The sequence below is a fragment of the Amaranthus tricolor genome, chromosome 3, assembly GCF_026212465.1.
Source record: "Amaranthus tricolor cultivar Red isolate AtriRed21 chromosome 3, ASM2621246v1, whole genome shotgun sequence".
In the NCBI taxonomy this organism is placed as follows: Eukaryota; Viridiplantae; Streptophyta; class Magnoliopsida; order Caryophyllales; family Amaranthaceae; genus Amaranthus; species Amaranthus tricolor.
The window spans coordinates 32,093,011-32,114,878 of record NC_080049.1 but is presented as its reverse complement, the minus strand read 5'-3'; the positions used below and the strand labels follow the sequence as shown (position 1 = coordinate 32,114,878).

The window sequence follows — 21,868 nt, the reverse complement described above, 5'->3', positions numbered from 1 at the left end:
GTTGGTCTTAGGTTCAATTTTTAGCACGTCATTTCGAACATTTAATTCTTTTGAAAATGTCAATACTTTCACTTGAGAGCTAGGGAGCCAGCTTGATCAGTGCGCATATAGACATAATGTATTATGATGAGACGGTCTTATATAAGAAATGTGGGTGAGAATTAATTACCAATTTATACGCAATTTCATTCTTTGACAAATTCAATGCGATCAAGTATCAACTCGTCATTTTTTTTAAAAAAAAAAATCAATGTCATCAAAATATATTGATTAGATGTATATAGACTGCATGCATGGGTGATCCACAGGGTGAATGCAGACCACAAATGTAATGGGAGACTGGGACTAATAAGCATCTTTGCTTATATTTTAATCTGAAATAAATAAATAATAATTCATGCCTAACTTAATTAGCTAGAATTTGCCTGTTCAAGGTGCCAAATTACAATTTATAAATTTTTAGAGGAGTCAATTCTAAATTAAATTAAGTTTGAAAGTCAATAGCTTAGAATAGTATTTTTTAAGTCCAACTGAATTAGGTCTTAGTAAATTTCTAAAGCTTTTAATTACATTTGTACATGTTCAAGAAATAATAATGCTGCCTATTAATTATCAAAATTAATTTTGAGCACATATAAAATGCTCGATTATATAGAACTTTTAAAAATACAAAACCAAAAAAATTAAATTTTATTAAATTTGTTGTAAATTAATTACTTAATATTTACTCTAAAGTTTTTTAAAAAAGTAAAGCATATAGAGAAAATAAAAAATCATTATTTATTTTTATTTTGTTCTTACATATTATTTCTTATAAATATTTCATTATATATTTAATCAGCCTCTCTTGTATGATACCATTTCACCGTGAGACGAGTCCATACAAAAAGTTAATTATGCTAAAAGTTTCCATTATTGAGTTATATAGCCCTAATATGGACGCGTCTTACGGAAAAACCAGTAATTTGCGATAATCAAATTAATATTCACCTATGAGAATTTAAAATTTTTGACTTAAAAGAGAAGTTGGAATAAAACTAGGGGTATGTGGTATGATTACTAAAATCAAAACCTAAGAAAAAAAAAAGAATATTCTGGAACATTCAAGATTACATACATTATTTTTTCTTTTGGCTCATTAAAAATGACAACATTCTCAATACATCCAATAGAAATTATCTTAAATTAATAGAATATATTATTACTTCATTAAAAAGAAACAAAAACAATTACAAAATCTTCCTCACTTCATTTCATTTACATGAAAAGGCAAATAATACAAAAGTCGAATAAAAAGTAGATACCCCAAAAGAAAATGGACAATTCAAGCGTTGACAAATAAACAGCCTTATTCAACATCATTGTCACCAATGGCCCACCAATGACCTTATATGTGAATTAATTTGCTCCAAGCTAGGACCAATATCTTCCTCCATTTACCTCTTCTACTATTTATATATATATATATATACATGCTCTTGGTCCCATTTCATGTCTCTTCATCCCTCCCCCACTCTTAAATACCTCAAATCCACCATCTTAATCCCCTAGATCATCTAAAACCTCTTTGTTATACTTGGATTCTACAAAGATTTACTCTATTTCAAATTAATTATCGTGTAATTACGATCAGATTAGATAATTTTGTATGATGTATATGTAGTATTATTTAACTTTTTGTGTGTGTTAAGGTTTGTTTTCGGAGTGTTAAATTTTTTTTGGGTGGGAAAGACTTATAGATTTATCACCTAATTAAGCCAAGAGGTATTGTTGTTCTTCATATATGACATTTTAGCTAGAAATTATTTTCTTAGTTATTCTCTCTTCGGTTGCTTGAGTACTTCTAAGGTTTTGTAACTAATTTGTTACAAAAAAGAACATGGAGTGCTTGCAAGAAAAGAAGAAGAAAGGGAGTATATTGAAGAAGACATGGGAAAGATGCAAGTCATTTAACCATGGTCAACCGCAAACTTGTTCCCTTTTAATAACACCATTACGTCGCCGTCCTATGGTTAAGAGCAAGTCTTGGTCAACCTTTTTTCCTACGTCCCCACTCAGCCCGCGAGTTGAAAAGTTGGTCGGATCCAATAAGAACAACTCGCGGGTAGGTCTTATATCACCTAAGGGTTGTTTATCGGTCTATGTGGGACCCGATAAACAAAGATTTGTGCTCAAAATTGAGTGCACGAATCATCCACTTTTTAGGATGTTACTTGAAGAAGCGGAATCAGTATATGGGTTTCAAAGTGATGGTCCGTTGTTACTACCTTGTGAAGTCCACATATTCCTCAAGATTTTGTATGAAATGGATGGTAATGATGATTATGATGATCAAACTAATACCAATTCAAGGTGTGGCTTCCCAAGGAATCGTAGTTCTTACCACCTTCTCAACCCATCTGATAGATTGATCTCTTGAATTCATTCACTATATATATATATAAGTTATGAAAATCCTTAAAAAGAGCTTAAAATATCTTATTTTCTTGCTCTTAAATTGGCATAAGCTTGTTTTTTTGAGCTGCGCCTGAAGTGATATGTATCTCATGTACTGTCCAAAATCATTACTAGCAATTATGATGGGATTGTAAGATACAAATGTATGATGTTTATCTTCTGCATGTTACATAAACTTATTTTTGTCTTTACTAAACTATAAATATACTTTTAAATGTATGCAAGAAAACACATTTATATTTATAAGGTTATAATGTCATCAGAAGCTATAAACTCTGATTATCCACGATGCGTTAACTGTTTATTGTATTTTGCGGGCTAAATCACAAATCCAGGGTTTACTCACTGCATAGTCCAAACTCCAAAGAGTTAATAGATGCGAATTATATTCCACCGATATAATGGCTGCGAATTATATTCCACCGATATTACTATAATAAATTTGATTTTTCACAACATTAAATTTAGTGTCATAAAAAAATGCCCCTAATTTATATTTTTAATGTAATAATTATTAGTTTTATTTTAAGTTTCACTATAAAAAGTGATTTTATAAAGTGATTTAGTAATACGTTAATTGGCCTTTAGTTGCATATATAATTGTTACTATAGTCTATAAAAACATTCATGAGAAATATCACTAGATTTTATGTCGCGAAAAAGCATTAGTATGATCTTTTATTATACTGCTGAAGGGTATAATAAACGTTACTAAATCCATTGTGTATACTAATATAAATTTAAAGTGATGACATGTTACTAAATATATAACACTAAAAGTAAATTATGTTGTAGTGTATGTGATGTATTTATTATGTGCTCCTCAATAGAAAAAAAGAAATAATTGCACAATTTAGCTATGGAAATGTACCAATCAGTCATGACTCATGACTAATTGATAACTAATACTTGTAGAAAAACAAGCACATACACAAATTGGTAAACTATTATGTTACGTTGGTTATGTATGTTATTGGACGAATGAATACTAAAATTATCATTTAAAAGATGAAGTATATTTAATGCAAAATACATTTATAATTTTTACAAATATAGTCATGTGAAGATGGTACCCAATTGCCCATGAGTCCTTACTACAAACGAATCAAGAATTATTAGCTTGTTCATCAAACATGCATCATAATTTTTTATAGAAAATTATAATGTTTGTTTAGAGAGAATTTTAAGTTTTTGTTTGTTTACAAGAAAAGAAAATAGAAAAATAACTTAAATTTAATCAAAGTTTAAAAGAAAAATTAACTTTATAGGACAAGCATAAAGTTAAACTTTCAGACAAAATATCAACTATAAATCTAACATTAAAAGTCTTATATTTTTCATTTTCATTCGTACAACAAATTACTCTAAATGCGAATATACTTTTCTACAATAAATTATTCAGTCACAATCATAAATTTACGATTACGATCACAAACCCAAATAAAAATGATTGATCAATGTACAAATCTATAATCGATAATGATGTATGAATTTTATTTATTTGTTTTACTCCTTAAAATGACCTTGACATTTTGGTGCACTCTATGTGGTCTATATTTCAAGGGTGGCATGGGAGAGCTGGATACTTGTTCACTCCATTTTTCTTGATTCCGCGAAAGAATATGTACTCAACAATTTAAGCGGATATAAGAAATAAAACTTTTTTTTGTTTTTTTAATTTCATTACTTTTTTAATTGACAATTATATGCTACTATTTATATTTTGTTTGATTTAGATAAAAAAATTATTTTATGAACTTGACTTATTTACAATTAGGCCCATATCGTTTATCTTTTAATGTCATATGAATAAAAATAATAATGATACTTCCTCTCATACCAAACAAAAGTAATAATATAATATCTTTTACTCTATCCGTTTTCTTTTTATTTGTTCACTTCAAGTTTGTCTATTATAGAAGAGAGAAAGTTAAATTAGAATTTTGAAGTATTTATTAAAAATAAAATATATTCTAGGATGTTGTTAGTTTTGTAAGTTCTTGATATAAAATTTTTTAATATATAATTTTTATAATGTTTTATGATGCGTACTTAGAAATATCGTTATTAAGGTTTAAAATTTGCTTTAAAATATGTACAAAGAGTAAGGTAGACAACTAAAAAGAAATAGAGATAGTACATATAATTTGTCTCTTTGTCCTTTCATTTTCTCTTATTACCAGTTTAATCAATCATAATATAATAATAAAAATATTACACCATTTTTTTTCAATATCTTAATTTTTTTGCAATTGTTCTAGAATGAAACTTAAAAAACAGATGAATAATATATTGTTAAAATAAATAGAAAAAATAAATTCATATATGAATTCAAAATTTCAAAAAAGGTATATAAAATTACAATCTTAAAATAAAATATTAGAAAGTAAAGAAGACAAATAATTAACATATATGTAGCTAACTCAATGAAATTTATCGACAATCGTAATTTCTACTTGTCAAGGAACCAACTCAACACTAATCCTAATGGACTATAAAATCATCTCACAATGACTTTAGTGATAGAATTAGTGAGGAAAAAAGAAGTCAACTTTGATCATATTCGTTTTCTTTTGGTTTAATATATAAGATATAAGTTGTTACCAACTCTTTTGTTCTTATAAGCCTTTAATAGTATTCTACATTTTCTTTTCAAATAATTTTAGATAGGTAACCAAACCCTTACATTTCTTTTAAAAAAAACTCTTTATCTTATTTCAATTGGAGAATAAATATTACTTTCTCTGTTCATTTTAAATGTCTTATTTGTTTTTTCACGTTTGTCAATGTACTAATTCAATCTTTAATATCTTTAATTATACATAATTAAAAATTCTAAAAAATAGATATTAATACACTTTATGTTGAGATTAATCAAACAAAATCCGATTTGACCATATTTTAATTTATAAATTAAAAATAAATTGTAAATTAAAAGTAGTTGATAAATAGTACTAAAAAGCAATTAAAACATTTAAAAAGAATCGGTAAGTATTATTTTAAATGTGAAATCATTAATTTGACTTTCACTTGATCCTTTGATCTTTCCGTCAATCCAATCATAAAAGTATAATTAATTACTATATTTTTTTGCGAAAATTTGAAAAAGTTGAGCGACAAAATAAAAAAAAATAATCAAATAAGCGATTTTTTAAACTTTTCCCAAAAGTAAGCGTCCAAACCCCAAAGCTGTGCTTTGGAGCTGTTCGCAGTTAGTAACTGCGAACAAGTCAAAAAAGACAAAATAGCTGTTCGCAGTTACTAACTGCGAACAGGAACTTTTTTTTTTTTTTTTTTTTTTTTTTTTTTTTTTTTTTTCTGTTCGCAGTTAGTAACTGCGAACAGATATTTTGTCTTTTTGCTGTTCGCAGTCTAACTGCGAACAGCTATTTTGTGTTTTTTGGGTAACTGCGAACAGCTAGTTTGTCTTTTATAGCTGTTCGCAGTTAGTAACTGCGAACAGCTCCAAAGCACAGCTTTAGGGTTCGGACGCTTACTTTTGGGAAATGTTTAGAATTTCGCTTATTTGATTAATTTTTTTTATTTTTTCGCTCAAATTTTTCTAAAATTCTTTTTTTGCTATATGGTTTTCGTCAGATGAAGTAAGATTCAAAAGGCCCACTTGTAATCACTGCTAATCCATAACTATAAGGAAACCAGCCCAAAGATTTTACAAATTATGACACTTTTTTTGGAAAATTTGAAAAAAATAAGATTATTTAACAACTTAATTCTAAAAATAAGCTCCGTGAAAACTTATTTCCCAAAATAAGCGTCTGTACATTCAAGCCTAGCCTCGGGAAGAGTCGCTACTAATAGCGAAAGTGAAAAAAAAAAAATTAAAAGCCCAAAGTCGCTGTTAGTAACAGCAACTTCAAAAAAAAAATTTTAAAGCCCAAAGTCGCTGTTAGTAATAGCGACTTAAAAAAAATATATATATATATATCCAAATATTTTCCTGGGCCAAGACTCACATATCAGCAAGCCCAAAGCCCATTCACTTTAACCTTCAAACAATTATTTAATATCACATGAACTAACTATATAAACTTGTTATTGTTTGATTAATCTTCCGATGTGGGACTGTGGGTTTTTCCTTTCAATTCCCTACCCTCCCTTGCCCTATCGATATCCAAATGAGGAAATGCAATCCGTTCATTGCCCCCCATTTCCTCCTATTGAATACGTGTTTAATTGATCTCGTGAGCAGTGCATATTGATTGTCAATAATGGAGGGTTGCCAAACAAGGAAGACAAGTGGTTGTAGGAATTGGATTTTTGAGTTCATTTGTATTTGGTAATGTTGAAGTGAGTGCTAGCAGCCTAACAGAAGTTAATTACAGTATATGTGCTCACTCTTTTTATGTTTGTGCAATATTAGATTGTATTTTTGTTTTTGAAACTTCTATGATCATTTAAAGTCTTTCATCTCCCGTTTGATGCTTCTTTTTGTTTATTGCCTGTTGCGTGCATTGAGCTCTGTTTATCGAAGAAAGCTAGAACAAAAATCTCATGAAAGCTGTAATCTGAGCTAATTGAATCATTTTCAGATGAGCTCATTGCCAATGCTGCCCATATTGCTACCCCAGGCAAGGGTATCCTTGCTGCTGACGAGTCAACTGGAACCATTGGAAAGCGTTTTGCTAGCATCAATGTTGAGAATGTAGAGCCTAACAGGAGGGCTCTTCGTGAGCTTCTCTTCACCACTCCCGGTGCTCTTCAGTACCTCAGTGGGGTAATCCTCTTTGAGGAAACTCTTTACCAGAAAACCGCCTCAGGTAATTTTTGGTTTCATTTATTTTGATGTGTTCCAGAAAATAGTCCCACATCGGAAGATTAATCAAACAATAACAAGTTTTTAAAGTTAGTTCATCTGATATTAAATAACTGTTTGAAGGTTAAAGTGAATGGGCTTTGGGCTTACTGTTATGTGAGTCTTGGCCCAGGAAAATATTTGGAAATTTTTTTTTTTTTTAAGTCGCTGTTAGTAACAGCGACTTTGGGCTTTTAAATATTTTTTTAAGTCGCTGTTACTAACAGCGACTTTGGGCTTTTAATTTTTTTTTTTTCACTTTTGCTGTTACTAACAGCGACTCTTTCCGAGGCTAGGCTTGGATGTACGGACGCTTATTTTGGGAAATAAGTTTTCACGGAGCTTGTTTTTAGAATTAAGTTGTTAAATAATCTTATTTTTTTCAAATTTTCCTTTTTTTTGTAGCTCTATGAAATAGTAATGCAATATATAATTGTTTTTTTTTTCAAAATAACGCCTATGGTGAGAAAAATTCTAACTATTTCAAAAAAATATATTTGTCACTTTACTGTTTAATGATCAGTTTTCATTGAGAAAAACAAAGTTTAAAATTACTACCGATGTTATTGTTGTGATTAAAATCTCACATATTGTTAGATAATTTAAAAAAAAAAAACGAATAAATTTTATTTTTCTTGTTTTAATGAACTGATTTTATACTACAATATGGAAAATATAAACATTATTGAGATTCCTACATAAAATAAAAATGATAACAATATTAGCGATTTTTCTTATTGTAGCATAAATCAGTTCATCACTAACATTGTTAAGTGTTCTTTAGTAGTAGAACTAGTGACATTGTTAGAAATTTTTCTTGTATAAATAGATTGAAAAACTCAACTCCTTTAATAATATAGTTGAACTGAAGTCTTAAAAATCAAATGGGTTGAATTGAATTAAATTAAACAGTTTAATAATAGTACTATAATTAACATTAATGTCAAATTTGTGTTATGAGATGGTTGAATTGAAGTAAACTCAATGGGCAATAGAACAAACAAGTTTCCAACATTAGTAGATTATGTTGAGATTGAGATTAATGCACGGTTATGCACGGTTGATGATTATAGCCCTAAATAAATATAAAAAATAGGCAAAATGTTAAAAAACTACCTAGTATATGCCCCATTTTGCAAAAAACTACCTTAAATAAAAATTTTTGCAAAAAACTACCTTATATAATACAATTGTTTGCAAAACACTACCTTATAACGGATTGTGGCCTTTGACCGCTATCTTTAACCGTTGACCCGCATGTGAGACGCACGTGATGCATTACTTTTATTTTTATTTTTATTTTTATTTTTTTTATTATTATTTTTTTAAAAAAAATAAAAAAAAATAATAATAATAAAATTTTAAAATAAAATAAAAATAAAAACAAAAATAATAATAATAATAATAATAATAATAATAATAATAAAATAAAAATTTTAAAAAAATTTAAAATAAAATTATTTTTTTTATATTTTATATTTATTATTATTATTATTTTTTTTTATTTTTATTATTTTTATTAGTATTATTATTATTATTATTATTATTATTATTATTAATATTATTTAAAAATAAAAAAAATAATAATAAAAATTTAAAATAAAATAAAAATATAAAGAAAAGTAAAAATAAAAAAAAATAATAATAAATATAAAAATAAAAAAATTTTAAAAAAAACTGATTTTTTTTTATATTTTTTTTATTATTATTATAATTATTTTTTTATTTTTATTTTTAATTTTAATTTTATTTTTATCATTATTATTATTATTATTATTTTTTTTTTTTTTTTTTAAAATTTTAATTATTATTATTTTTTTTAAAATTTTTGTTTTTATTTTTATTTATTATTATTATTATTAATTTTTTTTTTTTTTAATTTTTTAAAAAATAAAAAATAATAATAATAATAATAAAAATAATAAAAATAAATAATAATAATAATAATAATAATAAATAAAAATATAAAAAAATATAATTTTATTTTAAATTTTTAAAAAAAAAAATTTTATTTATTTTATAGTTATTATTATTATTATTATTATTGTTATTTTTTTTTCATTTTTATTTTATTTTAAATTTTTATTATTATTTTTTTTATTTTTTTTTTAAGAAAATAATAATAATAATAATAAATAAAAATAAAAATAAAAATTTTTAAAAAATTAAAATTAAAATTAAATACAGTAATGCATCACGTGCGTCTCACATGCGGGTCAACGGTTAAAGATAGCGGTCAAAGGCCACAATCCGTTATAAGGTAGTGTTTTGCAAACAATTGTATTATATAAGGTAGTTTTTTGCAAAAATTTTTATTTAAGGTAGTTTTTTGCAAAATGGGATATATACTAGGTAGTTTTTTAACATTTTGCCTAAAAAATAATATGGTTTTAAGGGATTTTGTTTTCTTCTTCTTAAAACTTAGTTTTGTATTGTGTAACGGAAAAATGTCCGTGAATAATACAACATTTTGTTAATTTCTCCGTTATAATACCAAAATTTGATTAACCATGAATAACACTAACTTAAGGACTTTTTTTCCTAGAATAATACCAACTTTAGTTTATTAACTAATTTACTAAATTTTTTGTCATATAATCTCCCATAGTTTGATTTTTAACATGTTAGAGATTTTCTAGAGAAACATCCCTTAAGTTGGTATTATTCATGGTTAATCAAAAGTTGGTATTACTCATGAAAATAAGTAAAAGTTGGTATTATTGTATGAAAATAAGATGAAAATAAGTAAAGTTGGTAATAAAGATATGTAATATGAAAATAAATATTGAGTTACGTACAAAAAAAAATATAACAAGTATTGGGTAACAAAGGAAGTATAAGTAAAATAGTCTAATTTTATAATACGAAAATAGAAATTCTTTATTTAGAGATCGTCTATAATTCGATATTCCCCTCTTATTCACTATTAATCCTATGTGGTTTTTTATACTCTTCATTGATCACTCTTAATTTATATTTTATACTTAATCTATAAGTTGAAATATAGTCAAGTTGATCTTATTTGATTTGTATCGATTTGCATTTTATTAGTATTAATATTTTATAATTTTTAATTAAACATAATTTAAAATATTTATAAATAAATTTATGTATAGACAAATATATCAAATTTAAATGAGACAATAATATTACATAGAGAAAATTCTAACAAACTACCTATTCTATACCTGAATTTGCAAAAAACTACCTTATCTATTTTTTTTTGCAAAAAACTACCTTATATAATACTTTGTTTTGCAAAAGACTACCTCTTAACGAATTTGAGAGTTTGACCGTCAAAACTAACCTTTGACTATCACGTGTGACGCACGTGACCCTTTAATACAATACTCCTTCCTCATTTCAGTACTGTTCTTCATTGTCTTCCTCTTCCTCTTTGAAAAAACCCTAATTTTTTCCCCTTCCTCTTCGAAAAACCCTAAATTATTCCCTTACTTCTTCGAAATACCCTAAATTATTCCCCTTCTCCTTTGAAAAACCTTAAATTTTTTAGAGATAATTAGTAATGTCTTCTTCTTCTTCAACCCAAAACTCGATACTTGAAAAATGTGGGTGTGGAGTTCCCTTTGCAAGGAGGGTTTCATGGACCAAGGAAAATCCAGGAAGAAGGTTTAAGACTTGCGTTTTTTATGATCCTGATACAAATTGGAGGGGATGCAAAAAGTTTAAATGGGTTGATGAACCTGAAATGGCTGTTTGGCAAAGAGAAGTCACTAACAAGCTTGTGGAGGAGAAGCGACAATTGGCAACCGAAATCAAGATTTTGACATCAAGGATTTGTTGCTTGGAACATGAAAAGGAACAAGCAATTTCAGAAATTAAAAGGATTAAGAAGAAATGGATGAATGAGAGGAAGCATGGAAATCAGATTACAAGCTTTGTATTAGGGTTTTTCTTTTGTTTTTTGTTGGTGTTTGTTGTATTATTGAAGGCTAGTATTTGAAGTTTAGGACCTTTTTTAGAACAATTGTAACAGTGATTTGTGTTTTGTAAGTTGATCATGATGAATGAATGAATTAAGCTTTTATTTTCTAACATTTTCAGCACTGATTCAAGACTAAGCAACCTGATGTTCGCTGTAAATACATTTGGTTTTCAATAATGCTGTGTGTGTGTATGAAAATTAGATGGCTCATTTGCTGTTTGGTGTTTGCTGTGTAGCTGCTAATGATTTGCTGTGTAAACACATTTGGTTTTGGTGTGTTTGCAGCACCAAACTTACATGGTAGCTGCTACTGATTTGTTGTGTAAACACATTTGGTTTTGGTGTGTTTACTTTGTTTGCAGCACCCAAACTTACATTGTAATTGTTGTGGTTGCTGTAAACACATTTGGTGAATCAACTTGCTTACATACAGGTACATGATGCACAACACAATCCACTTGATCAAGTGCAGTACATACTCAACACTGATTCAACTACATGATGCACAACACATTCCACTTGATGAATCAACTTGCTTACATACAGCTATTACATACAGCACAACACATATGTCTTAATGATTCAGCACATACAGGTATTAAGTAGGAACTGATTCAAACTGATCTGAACAGCACATACAGCATGTTGCTTACATACAGCAGTTACACGATTCAGAACACATATCACTTTGATGCACAACTATTACATATCTTTCAAGTCATCCACAACCTCATGTGCCACATCATATCTTTCAAGCTCCACCTCATCTGTCCTAACATTGACCAACTCAGTTGCCAACTCAGAATGCTGCATTATCGAAGTACTTGCTTTTTTCCAGATTTTCAATTTCTTCATGTTATTGATTTATCTAATTTTAGGAACCATTATACATTATTCACACACAACAATAATCAATTAACAAATTACAAGATAAAAACAGGAAATTAAATACGAAAATAACAGCAGCCAAAGGAGGCACATTTGTAAAACGAATTCAATTTTAAAGACAAAATAAAATACAACAATGAAGAACAAAACCTTAATTGAGTAGTACTACATACCTCTAAAAGTTAGATGCTTCAGCTAGAAGATGGCTCAAGGAAGAAGGGAGCGAATTCAAGAACTTAGAGAACTGGTTTTTTCGAAGAAGAAGAGGAAGGAAATGGTTTTTTCGAAGAAGAAAAATGAAGAACAGTTCTGAAATGAGGAAGGAGTATTGTATTAAAGGGTCACGTGCGTCACACGTGATAGTCAAAGGTTAGTTTTGACGGTCAAACTCTCAAATCCGTTTAGAGGTAGTCTTTTGCAAAAGAAAGTATTATATAAGGTAGTTTTTTGCAAAAAAAAATAAATAAAGTAGTTTTTTGCAAATTCAAGTATAGAATAGGTAGTTTGTTAGAATTTTCTGTATTACATAATGAACATGTGGAACTCATATACTCCTATAAGAGAAAATTAGAATAAAAAATATATCACCCGCCAACACAAAGGTAGTTAAAATATGGAGTATTACCCAAAACAAAGGAAAGAACAACCAACACATTACACATCTTCAACAAATGGATTCAACAGCAAATATGGCTAATAGAAACAGCCATGGCTCCTCGGAAGTTACAATCCTTTACAATTGCATGATAGTCACCATGGATTGTGAGCTCCGAGTATTCGAAAATGGCGCCATCGTCATTCAAGGAGATAAAATCATATCAATTGGAAAATCCGATGATATTCTTCACATCCATAGCTCTGTTACCGCCTCGTCCTCGATTCATGATCTCCATGGCCAAATCTTACTCCCTGGTTCGTTATTTCATCGATTTCTCTCTGTTGACTTTTGCTTATCAACTTAATTAATACCTTAAGCTGATAGTGAATGAAATTCGAACCATAATTAGGGCATCTATCAAAACCTTAAATTTATGGTTGTAGTCCATAATATGTTATATAGTCTTTCAGTTTGTTTCTTTTTGTTTGATTGATTTATTAACAATGGAAGTGGTGATTGATAATTTAGGGTTTGTGAATACGCATGTTCATACATCGCAGCAGTTGGGGAGAGGAATTGCGGATGATGTTGATCTGATTACTTGGTTGCATCATCGGATTTGGCCTTATGAGTCTCATTTGACTGAGGAAGATTCATTCATTTCTACTTTACTTTGTGGAATTGAGCTCATTCACTCCGGAGTACTTATTTCTTTACACTAATTCTTATTCATCACTTTAATTGTGGAGTACTGTTTTTTGATCAATCAAACTGATTTTTGGTGGTGTTTTAGCAAATGATTGATAACGATAGCAAGTAAGTGATTGAAGTGGTTAGTTTGATCAACTGGTTTAATCAATTGGTTTGACCAGCTAATTTGGAACACGTTGCAACTTGTTCAAAAACAAACTGTTTCAACTAACTAATTTACCAAATACTAGCATTAGATGGTTTAACCATTCAACCGTCTATTTGCGTCAAAATAAGCTAAAATCATCCCATCTGCTATTTTTAAAAACTCCCCTAAATGTTATTCTCATAAGTAGAGGTGTACAAACTGCCAAAAAAAAGTAAGTAGAGATATACCTTAGGGTGTTCAGATAGGTTTAGACTTTCGATTATGATATTTTGGTTCATTCAATTTCACTTTCAGTGTGTATGTAAATATTTTGACCATATAATTTAATTTAAATATGCGGGTTATTTTATGTCCAATCGATAAATCTGGTCAAATATGGGCATCTCTAGTTTTAAGTTAAGGGAGAACATTACCCGCTGTGTGATTCCTAGTCCCAAATTGTTATGATAGTTTCATAACAATAATCTACTCATAAAACTCCCACGTACTTGAGTTAGACAAAGTCGTACAAGTAGCAAGCACTTATAAACTTCCTTCTATTTTATGGTACAATTTGCAAAAGTCACCAAATTTAGGTTTCGAGACATTGTATTTGATACTTTTCAGTACTACCAACAAAAATTTTATACCAACAAAGAAAAAAGAACTACTTTCACCAAACAAATTCTTAAGATGATAGGTTACAATTGTTGCCTCACAATATAATTTTGTAATTAAAATTCAAATGCGTAACAATAGTTATTTATGTGACATAACTACAATATTTGGCTGTCCTTATAATGCAAAGTGGGTTGAATACTTGAATTAAAAAGCTGTTATGATCTTTAAGATTCTTGTACTTGGTATGCATCATAAGAGAATACCGTGATTTGAACCAAAATCAAATCAGTGGAGTAGCCCACTTGAACTTAGATTAGGAATTTAGGTTATTCCTTCCTTTGCTAAAGTGATTTGATGTGGTAAAATTTGCATATTAGGAATGCAGGGAACGGTTCACTGTTTTTCAAATGATTGGAAAAAGAAAATTTTCAAGTGATTGGAAAAAGAAATAGATTTGCATTTAATACAACACCAGTTGATTCAATGATGTTTGATTTCAAGGTAAATATAAGATGGTATTATTATCCAACCAACAAATCTCATTATTTGATTCAAATTATGATTGGAAAAGGAAGAAATGTTCAGATAATGGCAAACTCAGAAAAAAAGAAAGAATCATTGGGAGCACAAGTTGCTAATAGATAAAGAAAAAATCCAATACAAAAACATATATGCAAAGTTACTATAAAAATATAATAAAAATTATAACATTTGTTGAACTCACGTGCCTCACGTGCAGGCGTAGGAGGGCACCTAGATCTGCTCATGTGACAAATATGCTGTATGCTGTTCCGCTCTGAATTGAGGTAGTTGGAACAATGATTTTGTAAAGTTCTCCTAGGCTGCATGTGTTAATTTAGATTTTGTTTTCCCCTGAAAAGATGCTTAAGACTATTTATCTTGTGTCTCATCTTAAGCTTGATTATAGGGTTGCGAAAGTTCTTATAAGAGCAAAAAATTGTTAACCTCAAGTTCTTGTGTATTGATGGTACAATGTCCTTGACTTCTGGGGCGAATTCATGATACTAGTATGAGGTGTGCCGAATATTCTCCACGTCTATTGAAGTTGACAACCATTTTTTATGTTATATGCTACACACTTTGATACGATGATACTATTAGGTATTGAATCAGATGGCCTGAGTCATAGCCTAGACAAGCTCGGACCTAAGTTCTCCCTTGTTTTAAGTTCATAAGTACTGATTATTATCTTGAATTAGGTGACTTGCTTTGCAGAAGCAGGAGGGCAGAATGTCTCTGGAATGGCTAGAGCAGTAGAGGTACTTGGGTTACGAGCATGTTTAACAAAATCCATTATGGATTCTGGTGAGGGTTTGCCGGCTTCATGGAGTGCTCAAACTACTGATCAGTGTATTCAGGTGGGCACTTAGTACAGCAGAACTTTGAGATAAAACATGGCAAATGTTCATCAAAGTTAATGTCTTTATTATAAGTTCTCAGTCTCAGAAAGAACTTTTTGAGAAGCACCATGATACTGCTGAAGGAAGAGTTAGAATATGGCTTGGAATTCGGCAAATTATGAACTCAACTGACCGCTTGCTAATGGAGACTAGAGACCTTGCTAAAGAATTGAACACTGGGATTCACATGGTAATTAAGTTTCCTCGTTCAGCTTTTTATGCTTTTTCCTGTCATTTCAACTGTCAAACTCTTGTTGCCTTGTATTAATGAGGTGTTTGGCAAATGATTATTGGTTGTTGGCTTATTTGACCAGCTAGAAGTGTTGCTTTTTTGAAAAAAGCTAACCAAAGTAACTTTCATTTGGCTTTTCTATTTTGGCTTAAAAGCTAGATTTACAACTCGCTAAAAAGCCATTTATCAATTTTTTTTTTGTCTTTTTGACCAACCAACAAACAAAAAGCAACCACCAAATACCCTGTTAGTCTTGTTGCCTCGTATCTTAATTGTGTTGTCCTCGTAGCACCACCGTATTTTTCATACCAACATGATAATAGTTTACTTATAGGGGGTATAGCCTGTTATATGTGTGAATTGTGAAGCACAGCTTATGCATGTAATATGTCTGTAGACTGTATAGATCATATTTTTAAATAAAGCCATATCTTTATAAATGTATCCTTAAATATTATGATTCTTTTTGTTAACTATGTAGAGTACATGTTAAGCTGAGTTGCAGTTATTCCAAATTGATACCATGAGCAACATAGTTTAGGTTTCGCTACTTAATAATTTATTAGAAGCCACAGGCCCACATCTTTATGACATGTCTGTCCCATTTAATTATATGTGGCTTCCTGAAGTATCCTCTTTTCTTTTTGGTGTATAGCATATTGCTGAGATTCCATATGAGAATCAAGTTGTTGTTGACACACGAAAAGTTGATCATGGAACAGTGACGTTTTTGGATAAAATTGAGTTTTTACAAAGTAATCTATTGGCAGCCCACAGTGTTTGGGTCAACGACGATGAGGTATTTTTCTGCTGGCTTATTTTTTCATCTACTTTATAAACTCATAAGAGAAAGAGTAAGAGTAATAGAGTCATATTCACATTTTATCATGTTTTTAAAGGTTGTATGGTGTTGTTTTAATAATTCGTTGTCTTATCAATTAAACACTTTGGCATGATTGTCATAGATTAGCATCAATAACTCACCCGTTGGCAACAATAGCATTTCGTATTTGCATATCTTTACATTTAATTATAGTTAGAAATTGTATTATAGATAATACTTGATATGAAAAGAGAATCAATATTATTTTGGATATCACTTGAAGTTGTTCTATCTCTATGAATTTGTATTGTTAGTCTACAACATTTACCCCCCAGTCAGTGTTTTGGGTTATATGACCAGAAAATTGTAATGAGAACAAAATCAATTGCTCAACACTTTCAAGCACCTGAAAATGTAGTAAGACAAATAATTGCTTATGAACTTGGTAAAATATAGAAATATTTATAAAGAATGCTTTTGTTCTTTGGAATATCAAAAAATATCCAGAGAAAAAATTGCACAATTTTAATGTCCATGTCTCTTATTTATAGAATAAGATGACATCAATTCATCACCATGTTTTAGGCAATCAACACTTTGATTGAAAAAATCAAAACATTACTTTGGATAGGAGATTTTCCCACATAGTATTTTGTAATAAAACTGTATAAAATTATATTAGATGAATTACAAATATCCATGAAGGATTCAACGAAACTAAGCAATGGAACACGAAGAGAATCAGTAGCCTGGTCACACCTCGCGAGCTAGCACTACCTTTAGATTGTAATCTTGTTCAATTGCCACAGCTTGTGACTGACATCACAGCCTGCGACTTTGCTGCATGTTATTGTTCAGGAAAACACTCAACTTTTGACATCCAATTGTTTAATATAATTCTTAAATACTTGGATACACCAATATATTTAACAATAATCTGTGACTATCATCTATTGTCACCCTAGCAGATTGGTTATCTTTCAAGGGCTGGGGTGAAAGTCTCTCATTGTCCTGCTGCTGCAATGCGGATGCTTGGATTTGCTCCTGTAAAGAAAATGCTTGATGCTGGTGTTTGTGTCTCTCTAGGAACAGATGGTGCACCATCAAACAATAGAATGAGCATTGGTATAACCTTTAGTTTCCATGGTTTTACTTGAATAGTTTACAATATTCTACTTGTTTATTAAGAAAGCTTGAATTTTTAGTTAAATTATGTTGTTTCAAATTTTAGAATTGAATCACTTGATCTTTTAACTAGTGATGCCAGAACTCATTGTTTTGGTTCATGTAGCCAACCCTTTATAGTTAAGATTAAGATTTTGAACTTGTTGTTAATACCAGAATTCAATGCTTGAGCTGCCTTTTCTTCTAACTTATTTCAGGAAATGATGATCAGACAAATTTAGCACTTATAGGTGATAATTTGATTTTTTAGGACATTTGGCCAATGAAATGAAGAAATAAGAATGCTGTTTTCTTCCATGTTACACGGACTTTAATACCTATGTTTGACCCGGATACGTGTCCAAGTGTCCAAATTAACTACTATAAAAGAAGTTCAATATTGTGAACCAAAATTGAAGTGTCCAAGTGTCAATGTGTCATACACATGTTCAAGTGTCAAGGATCCGACACGGATACTTAAGATAAAGTGAAGAGTCCGGGTAACAAAGGTTTTCTTCAAGGAAACATTTTATACAAAACATAAATGTTACATGAATTTATTACATTTTTATTTGATGATGAATGGCTCAAGTGCACCTCAAATTTGAAAGTAGAGTTTAAGTTGGGAGGTACCAAATGTAGCTTAGGAAAGGAACTGATTTAAGATGCAAATGACTTTGGTTATATCTTATCTTCTGACATTCTAGCTTCAATATTCTGTTGCTTTTTTTCATGTGTAAATCAATGTAATAGCAATGTTTAATGATTAAAATTTGTTTCCTCTCATTTTCCAACTCTATTTTCTGTATGGTTAATCCCAAACATTTCATAAAATTACAATTGGAAATGATATCAAGACTACTTTCTGTGTAGTTGATGAGATGTACCTAGCTTCACTGATAAATAAAGGATATGAAGCTTTTGTGACTGGGACAACTGATCCTACAGCTCTCCCATCTGAAGTAGTCCTTAGAATGGCAACCATAGATGGTGCTAGAACTGTTCTATGGGACAATGAGATTGGATCGCTTGAAGTTGGAAAGAAGGTTAGTTTATGATATCCTGCATTTCTGATCAACTATACAATTGCCATTACCCCTTTAATGTCATCAAGTGACTTCCACCTAAGTGGGCTTTATAGCAGATGGGTGTACGCAACCTTAACCTTTTTATTCATAACAAATAGGTTGTCTCCTATTGACCCGTGATAGCGAACACCATTTGCAACTTTACATAAATAAGACGTGCGCATGATTTAATGAGCATTTTAATATAGTCCATTATTGTCCGAAACAAAAGTCACAACATCATGATGTTTTCCCTCCCTCTCAAACATGTAGTTGTATTGAGGAGGCCTGTACATTGCACAATGATTTTGATCTAATACTTGATTGCAAGTCTAGTCACATGAAGTAGCTTATATTGATTATCCTTCTCTTTCTAGCCTCTTGGTGGAAAAATATCTTTCTTTTTGATATGCAGGCTGACATTGTCATTGTTGATCCTCACTCATGGACTATGACTCCAGTTAATGACTGGTAAAAATCATTCTCCTTTCTCTTTCGAATTATTTTGCTGCAAATGGCATTATCTTGACTGTGATGATAGAACAATAATACTAGCCGTCTAGCCCTATAAAGGTTCATCCGTCAAAAGTCCAAACACATCATATGAATATTTTGGCATTGATGCAGGCAGTTGTGTTGAACATCATGTTTTTCCTTAGGAAATATCTTGTCATTAAAAAGGAGTGACTTTTTTGTTTATAAATTTCCAGCATTTCCAGCCTTGTCTATAGCTTACGAACTGAAAATATTGTTTCCGTTATCTGCAATGGAAAGTGGATCATGAAAGACAAGAAGATCTTGAATGTGGATGAGGTAGCTAATTTCCCTCTCTCCTATTCTTTTGTGACTGGTTTTTGTGTGCAGAGTCTATATTTTATAGATTGGACGTGTTCGCAATAAAAATGCTTAAGGAATTGCTTGCTAGATATTATAAGATGCACTTCCTCTGTCCCTCTTATTTTGCACAAAGTTGCAAAATGAATGAAATTTAGTGGAAAAGAAAATTGAGTTGGAGATTAAGGAAAAAAACAATTGAATGATAGAAATGAGTGGTTAAGATGGAGAGAGTATAAGTTTGTAGATGAGATTAAAAGGAGAGTGAGACCATTGCCCAAAAAACAGTGCAAAACCAATAAGACAAACTAAAATGGAAAGTGGTGCAAATTGAATGGACTAGTTGGAGAGTAATTGTGTACAAATGCAGCATGGTCTCTGACCATTTGTGAACTTCCTGATGTTTGATCACTTTGCAATTTTCGTTGCCTTTATGATTGGATATTTCTTCCCTTGTTTGTAATATGCTACCTAGCGTACATTTGATCTTAAGTCATAGGGTGTTTGGCAAATGGTTGATACCTGATTGGAGTTGCTGATTTGACCGCTTAATTTTATCAACTGATTTGACCATGTTATATTGAAGATGATGGTTTCATAGAAGTTGTTTTAACAAGTAAATCTACCTAACAATGGCATTTGATGGTTTGACCACTAAACTATCTGTTTGTACCTAAATAAGCGAAAATTGTCCAACAAGCTATTTGCCACACACCCTTTAACCTCCCTTGCTTTGATTAATGTCAAAAATGTCTAAATCATCCTAGACTACCTTTCCCAAAAAGTTTCTAACTAAAGATACAAGTTTTTTCATCTATTACATAAGGTGGTTTCTCTTGTTTTTTGTTTTGTAATCATATTATTCACAAAATATGAATGTAAAAGCACTTACCCCACTTATCACAGGAAGAAGTCATACTAAAAGCAAAGAAAGCTTCAAAAGAAGTTTTGGAGAGGGCTGGTATTACTATTCCAAAGAGAATGAAAATGATCTGATCGACTCCTTTAAAGAAGGCTGCCTTCTTGTGCAAATATCAGTTTCTTTAGAAATTTATTTATGTTTCATTCAATATGGAGTACCATTCATGAGTCTTGTTCCTTGAATGAGTTCTTGATCTGAATTATCATCTAGGTTCTTGCTTTCATTACATGGTAAGATGATTTTAGTTTCCCGTGTTGGAAAAATATATACCAAGAGTCGGTATGAAACAATTTCTTTGTTATTATTAACATGGGTTAGGTTGCTTTAATTAAATAGAATTCTCATAACTAGAGAGATTACTACACAGATTTTAAGTGAGATTGAACGAGTTAATCGGGGAAACTATGGAATTTCTAACCCTAGTACTGCTCCAAATTCCGATCCTCAATAGTCATCAGAGGTAAGATTACTCTGATTTGTCGACTGCTCAACCTCATCAGTCATGACTTATGAGGCGCATTCTGCCAAGTAGAGACTATTGTAAAGGACTACTAGAACCATTCTTGACTCAGGTAGATGGGTCTGTGCCAGGGTGGGGTTGCCCATATTAGATTTTATACTTCATAGGATGTCTTTTGTATAGCATAATGATGAAATACGATGTAAGAGTACTCTGCTAGTGCTAATCATTTATACCATTCTCAAATCTCAATGGAGGTTTTGGACACATTGCATAAGGCCCTAAAATAGAAAGCCTTAAATACTAAATAGTATTAAAAGTACATAAGGTCTAACTTTTAGTTTACTCTGTTCATGGCCATTCTTAGGGTGTTTCACGTCACATGCATCAAAGGTACCATGTTACACTTCTGTTCAACACTTCTAGTTTACCTAAAACATTAACTTTAATTAATTTGTGCTAGAATGGAAGTTTTTTTCTCTTCATACCAAGCAAATCATATTTTCCTCACTCCATTTATAAATTGAAACAATAATAATGTCAAAATGTTAATCTTATAAGATTAGAATTGTCTTGACGCTTTTACATTCATTCAATCTTCTATTATTTCATCATGTAATTTTTTTCATACTCAATTAATTTTGCTCTTACATAAAAAAATATTTTCCCCTCTTTATCTTTTTAGTTATTTTTTTTATCTTTATTTGAAAATTCTCCAAATTTAAAATTTGTGTAGTATCTGTTTATCGGCTCTTTCTTTTGATATCATATCTAAAATTATGCT

At 30.1% G+C, this 21,868-nt stretch overlaps 2 protein-coding genes across 2 annotated transcripts; both read left to right on the top strand.

The window, feature by feature from the left end:
• The first annotated feature begins 1,442 nt into the window (after window positions 1-1,442).
• LOC130808158 (auxin-responsive protein SAUR40-like) lies at window positions 1,443-2,881 on the top strand. The gene has a single exon (XM_057673617.1). It carries the CDS (start codon window positions 1,880-1,882, stop codon window positions 2,417-2,419), a length of 540 nt encoding a protein of 179 aa, XP_057529600.1. The 5' UTR covers window positions 1,443-1,879; the 3' UTR covers window positions 2,420-2,881.
• Window positions 2,882-12,701: 9,820 nt separating this feature from the next.
• LOC130808211 (uncharacterized) lies at window positions 12,702-20,823 on the top strand. The gene is made up of 10 exons (XM_057673683.1): window positions 12,702-13,016; window positions 13,231-13,403; window positions 15,382-15,540; window positions 15,623-15,772; window positions 16,470-16,613; window positions 17,606-17,762; window positions 18,675-18,847; window positions 19,284-19,339; window positions 19,579-19,681; window positions 20,609-20,823. Exons 1-10 carry the CDS (start codon window positions 12,776-12,778, stop codon window positions 20,696-20,698), a joined length of 1,446 nt encoding a protein of 481 aa, XP_057529666.1. The 5' UTR covers window positions 12,702-12,775; the 3' UTR covers window positions 20,699-20,823.
• The last annotated feature ends 1,045 nt before the right edge of the window (window positions 20,824-21,868 follow it).

Coding starts and splice junctions, on each gene's coding strand:
- LOC130808158 (XM_057673617.1), top strand. CDS start 1,880: ATGGAGTGCTTGCAAGAAAAGAAGAAGAAAGGGAGTATATTGAAGAAG.
- LOC130808211 (XM_057673683.1), top strand. CDS start 12,776: ATGGATTCAACAGCAAATATGGCTAATAGAAACAGCCATGGCTCCTCG. Junction 13,017..13,230: donor TGGCCAAATCTTACTCCCTG/GTTCGTTATTTC, acceptor TTGATAATTTAG/GGTTTGTGAATACGCATGTT. Junction 19,682..20,608: donor AGATCTTGAATGTGGATGAG/GTAGCTAATTTC, acceptor CACTTATCACAG/GAAGAAGTCATACTAAAAGC.